This window comes from Physeter macrocephalus, chromosome 18 (assembly GCF_002837175.3).
Source record: "Physeter macrocephalus isolate SW-GA chromosome 18, ASM283717v5, whole genome shotgun sequence".
Taxonomy (NCBI): Eukaryota; Metazoa; Chordata; class Mammalia; order Artiodactyla; family Physeteridae; genus Physeter; species Physeter macrocephalus.
Window position 1 is genome coordinate 42,746,754 of NC_041231.1, and position 4,911 is coordinate 42,751,664.

Genomic DNA, 4,911 nt, shown 5'->3' on the forward strand with positions numbered 1-4,911 from the left:
GAGTTCAGACTCTGTGGGGTAGCAGGTCCTGGGCCCAGTTTTCTTGGGTTCTGTGCTTGCTCTGTCTCCAAGGACTGCATGACCAAGATTTCCTTGAGCCTCAGTTTCCCTGTCTGAAGCTTGATCCTTCTCCCCTCACATCTCCTTTGAATTCTAGTAATAAATAGGGGAATTCATTGGGAGCAGTGAAAAAAATGGAGTTTTCCAGGCCTCTTGATGACTGTAGAGTCTAGAGCTCAGTCACCAGGGCTGGGCAGGGCTAGAATCTTGGAGGGCCAGCTTTGTTTGAGCAACTGACCTGGCAACAGGGTTGGCCTGACAAACACTTCTGGCTTTCCGTAGTCTCCTCTGCTGTCTGTATCTTCAGGTCACTATGGTGCTGCTCAGGCCCCTGGTGCTTCTTCTTGCTCTGGTTGTCTCTGGTGAGGAGCTGGTGGGTGGGGGAACTCTAGTTCTCACCCCCTGACTCCACAGTGGAGTCCTGATCCCTCTCAAATAAGCTACCATGGAGGACAGGGGCTGGGGGGAGCCAGGAAAGGGCAAAGATCTGTATCCCCGACCCTCATTCCTTATCTTGGCTGCTTCCTCGACCAAGTTCTTACTCCCAGTCTGTGAAATGAGCTGACCCATTGTTGGATGTGGGGGACAAGGAAGGACTTTGGCTGCTTGTCTCCAGGATGTGGCCAGGCCCTAAGGCAGAAAGGAGGGACTCTGGTTGTGTATATGGTTCCATGAGAATGGGGGCCTCCAGCCTGAATCGTCTCTTCCTCACAGACCTCCACTGCCTGCCCTGGTTCATAAATGTCTCTGAGAGCCAGGGACCTGGCACCATCCTTCAGTCTTTCTCCTTCAACTGCTCTTCATACACACCCACCCTGGAGTTGCTCCATGTGCAGCCACCCACCACCTTCTTCAACCCACCTAGCCTAACTAGATGGCAGGGGATCTATGTGGGCAAGGTAGGGTTATGGGCACAACTGGGGACCATGGGGGAACAAGGACAGACCCTAAGTTCACAAAGCCAGAGGTGGCATAGAAGGATGGAGATCCTAGGCCCCACATGGCACTGCCCACCTGCCACAGATGACCTTGAGCAGCTCAGCCCGGCTGGATGCCCTGACAGTGAACCACTATGAGCTGCAGCTGCGGTTCACATGTGGCAACCATGTGATGGAGGGACCACTCTCTGTGGATGTGCAGCGGGACCCTGGCCGTATCCAGTGTGCTGGTCGATTTGCCAGCCCAGGTGAGGCCAGGGACAGCAGGCAGGGGGTGTGGGCAGGCATGACCTGAACAGAACCCTCCATGACCTCCCCTCTGGCCAGCTGGGGAAATCATTCAGGTGCCAGAAACTGTCAAACCTGGGGCCCGGCTGTACACTCTGCTGCTCCCAGGCCAGGGAGCCCAGGTGAGCCCTGCACATGGGCAGTGGTGTTGGGGGTGGGGTAGGATGGAGGGTCGGGGGGAGATGGGGAGACCAAGCCCAGCCCCTGCCTGGCCAAGCATAGCCTGCAGAAGGATTCTTTAGTCTACAGCTGAGCCTCAGCAATGATGCATGTTCTTGGAGAGAGCCACTGAGGGCTGCCCACCCCTCAATGACTATGGCTGTTCCCATAGGGACATCTCAGGGGCTGAGTTCTTCTTTAAAGTTCTTCTGTGTGTTCTGAATTCTCCATGAAATTTCTGTATCATTTTTGCAATCCCCAAAAGAAATCTAGTTTAAAAACAAAATAATTAGTTTAAAAGCAGAGAGGATTGAGGATCAGGGCCGGGGGGAGCCCAGGCTAGAGTGGCAGTGGCAGGGTATGGGAGAGTTGAGAGTGGGCAGGTACGTGCTGGGTTGTTGGGGGACTTTGACAGGGATGCTTGGGGCACTGAGGGTTGGGAAAGGGGCCTCCAGCATCTCCGTCCTGTCAGATGAGCATCACCAGTGCCCAGGATCCGCCATACTTCCCTGGACCTTTCTCTATCAATGGGCAAGGTTGGCTGCAGGCACCATCCCAGGGCCTCAAAGGCCAGGCTCAAAAGGTGAGCATGACTTGGGACCTGGAGATATCCATGAATTGGGCATAAAATGGGCAGAGCCACTACCTCCTGGAAGTTTGTTTGTTCCTGACCTCCTCAATCATGCTGCCTTTTCCAGACATAGCCCACACCTGTACCTGCTGCCCCACTCTGGCTGTACTCCCACCTTGGCCTGGTTCTGTGCTGGGCTCTGGAGTTCTAGAAAGAAGAGGGATCCCTGGCTCCAGGAGCCCATGGTGCCCCTTATAGAAAGGAGAAAGTTCTGAGCAGTCACACAGGAAGTGAAAGCTCTGGGTACAGTGCCTAGTGTAGTCTGGAGGAAGTTAGAGAAGTTCCTTTAAAACTTCCACGTCTTAGTGACTGACCCTTAGCAACTCTAAGATGATAATTCACATTGTGAATGATTCAGATATTACTCTTCTGGGGGCTGTATGCATCCTAAGAGAAGGACTTATGACCCAGAAGAGTGAGACACAAAGGAATATCTGTCAGCAGAGTGACAGGTCATAGGGAGGAGTGAGTGTCGGGGTTCGCTGTGGAGGTCCTGAGATGGCGCTGCCTATTTGAAGGGACGACTGGGCACAGATATACAGGTAGACACACACCGTGGTTCCCTTCTTGTTTTGTGTGCACCACAGGTCTTCCAGCTTCAGATCCTGGTGAGCTTTGGACAAGGCCGAAGCTGCTGTGGGATGCTGACAGTGAAAGTTTTGCCTGCTCTCTCCAGACAGGTCTCCTTCCTGTAAGGCTCCCCTACCCTGGGAACAGTGGGGAAGGCAGGACCTAGCCCCAGGGAATTAGGAGTAGGGTTAAGGTGTGGGGCTGCTGGAGCATCCCCAGCTGGCTCCTGTACCAGGGAAGACCCAGGGGAGGGGTCCGCAGACCCCGCCGGGGTGGCGGGAGAAAGTAGGAGCCAGTGCCCCCATTTTGGTCCAGGCAGCAAGCCCAGAATATCACCATCCCGGAGAACCTGGTCCCCGGAAGTAAGGTGGTTCAGGTCCAGGCCCGGGGCTTCGATGTGCGCTACGAAATCCTCTCCCCAGTGCCCTGCCGGCTCTTCTCCATCGGACGCGGTGAGGGGCATGGAGGGCGGTTAAGGGGATGCCTCTGCGGCTGGTCTAGAAGCGACCCGCACTACCTCCTCACTCTCTTGAGAAACGAGCCTGGTGCCGAGGCAGAAATGGGGCGAGGTAGTGTTTGGGGGCCCGAAGTTAGAAGCGAGCCTTGGAGGAGGCGGCCAAGTGGTCAGTCTCTGCGCCCTCCCCCGCCAGCGGATCCGTGGGAGGGTGGGAACTGGACTGAGCTGGAGGCGGGGCCGAACTCTGCGTCCCCCGCCCTCCCAACCTGCCCAGTCGACGGAGTGGTCCGGACAACCTCGCCTCTGGAGCTGGCGCAAGCCCCAGACGCCGCGGTCACTAGGCTGCGGGTGAAGGCCTTTGAGCGGCTCTGGCCGTGGGCCAGCGCCGAGCTTGATTTCAGGGTGGACGTGCAGCCGGTCAACCGCTGGCCCCCGCGCTGCACACCAGCGCTGCTGGTGTGAGTATATGGGAGCCTTACCTTGGCTATTGGGTAGAGCCATGGTTCGCCGCCCAGCCCCAGCTCCCACCCTGCCGCCCTGCCCTCTGCTCCCAGGACTCAAATCCCCGAGACCACGCCTGTGGGCACTGTGCTGAATACCTTCACTTGCACTGACCCTGAATCTCCTGGCTCCGCCCTGGACTACCAGCTGCTGTTCCACAGCCCTGCTGACGCAGCCAGCCTCTGCCTTCAAGACAGAGTCCTGGAGGTGCCCAGTGCCCGACCCCAGACCCATGTGCAGAGTGCTTGGACAAGAAGGGGGGGGTGGGCCAATGGTCTGCGGGAGCCGAGACCATGAGGGTGAAGGAGATGGTGGTGGAGCCAACCTGCTTTACAGTCAGGAAAACGGAGGGTCAGGGTAGGCTATCTGTGAGTAACCTGGCCTGAGGCAGCCCAGTGTGGCTCAAGGCTCTCCCAGGCCTTGGCTGGGCATCACCCTCTGGCCCCTCTGGCTAGGTGAATGCCACACTGGACTGTGACACTCCTGGCGCCTGCTTTCATCATGCAGCTTCCATCCTGGTGCTTGATAGTGGTCAGCCTCTGATGACCAGTGAGTGACCATGCCCAGGCCTGGACATTCAGGACCGGGTTCTTCTATACCCTTCTTCCTATCCTCAGGATGGGGTCATCTCTCCTCCCTCAGAAACCAATGGGGCAGGGTTGTCTCCACCAAAGACCCCTGGCAGAGGCACATTTCTCCTCTCTGAGACCCCTTGGCAGGGGAGGGCTATTGCCCTTCCTCCTTCCAGAGCCTCTACCTCCTTAAGCCGCCAGGGCAGGGCTGGGCAACCCAGGCCAGCTCCCTGACTGCCAAATGGCTTCCAGCTGAGGTGCCAGTACTGGTGATGGTGACACCTGTCAACGAGTTCTCCCCAGCCTGTGTCCCACGCACATTCCGGGTTCGTGAGGATGCAGGGCCCCACACTCTTCTGGGCTCTGTGGTGGGCAAGGACATGGATTACCCGCACGACAGCATTGAGTACTCCAGCCCTGGCGGGTCTGCCACTTTTGCTGTGGACCGTCTCAGCGGTACTCCCACCCCAGGGCTGGGATGGAGGGGCGAAGCCAGAGTTGACTCTGCAAGCTGAGGCAGTGGCCACCCCTTCTAGGGGAGGTTCGCCTCCTGGGGCCTTTGGACTATGAGCTGCAGAAGTTCCACAGTCTCACTGTCCTGCTGACTGACCATAGCCAAGACCAGGACCCTACCTGCCACCGCTCAGGCTCTTGCACCATTACCATTGAGGTGGAGGTAATTGAGCCCCAAAGCCTTGGAAAGAACTGGAAAGAGTTCATATCTCCCTCTGGCCT

General features: G+C 57.3%; 1 protein-coding gene across 1 annotated transcript in view; it reads left to right on the top strand.

Annotated features, from left to right (window-relative positions):
- The first annotated feature begins 373 nt into the window (after positions 1-373).
- Positions 374-4,911, top strand: part of CDHR4 (cadherin related family member 4) — a 5,583-nt gene continuing 1,045 nt past the window's right edge. Inside the window, exons 1-12 of the mRNA XM_028479493.1 lie at positions 374-422; positions 775-959; positions 1,084-1,246; positions 1,326-1,408; positions 1,918-2,028; positions 2,664-2,767; positions 2,962-3,098; positions 3,378-3,561; positions 3,658-3,811; positions 4,060-4,153; positions 4,429-4,632; positions 4,713-4,852. Of these exons, the coding sequence (XP_028335294.1) occupies positions 374-422; positions 775-959; positions 1,084-1,246; positions 1,326-1,408; positions 1,918-2,028; positions 2,664-2,767; positions 2,962-3,098; positions 3,378-3,561; positions 3,658-3,811; positions 4,060-4,153; positions 4,429-4,632; positions 4,713-4,852 (1,608 nt within the window). The remainder of the gene's footprint in view (positions 423-774; positions 960-1,083; positions 1,247-1,325; positions 1,409-1,917; positions 2,029-2,663; positions 2,768-2,961; positions 3,099-3,377; positions 3,562-3,657; positions 3,812-4,059; positions 4,154-4,428; positions 4,633-4,712; positions 4,853-4,911) is intronic.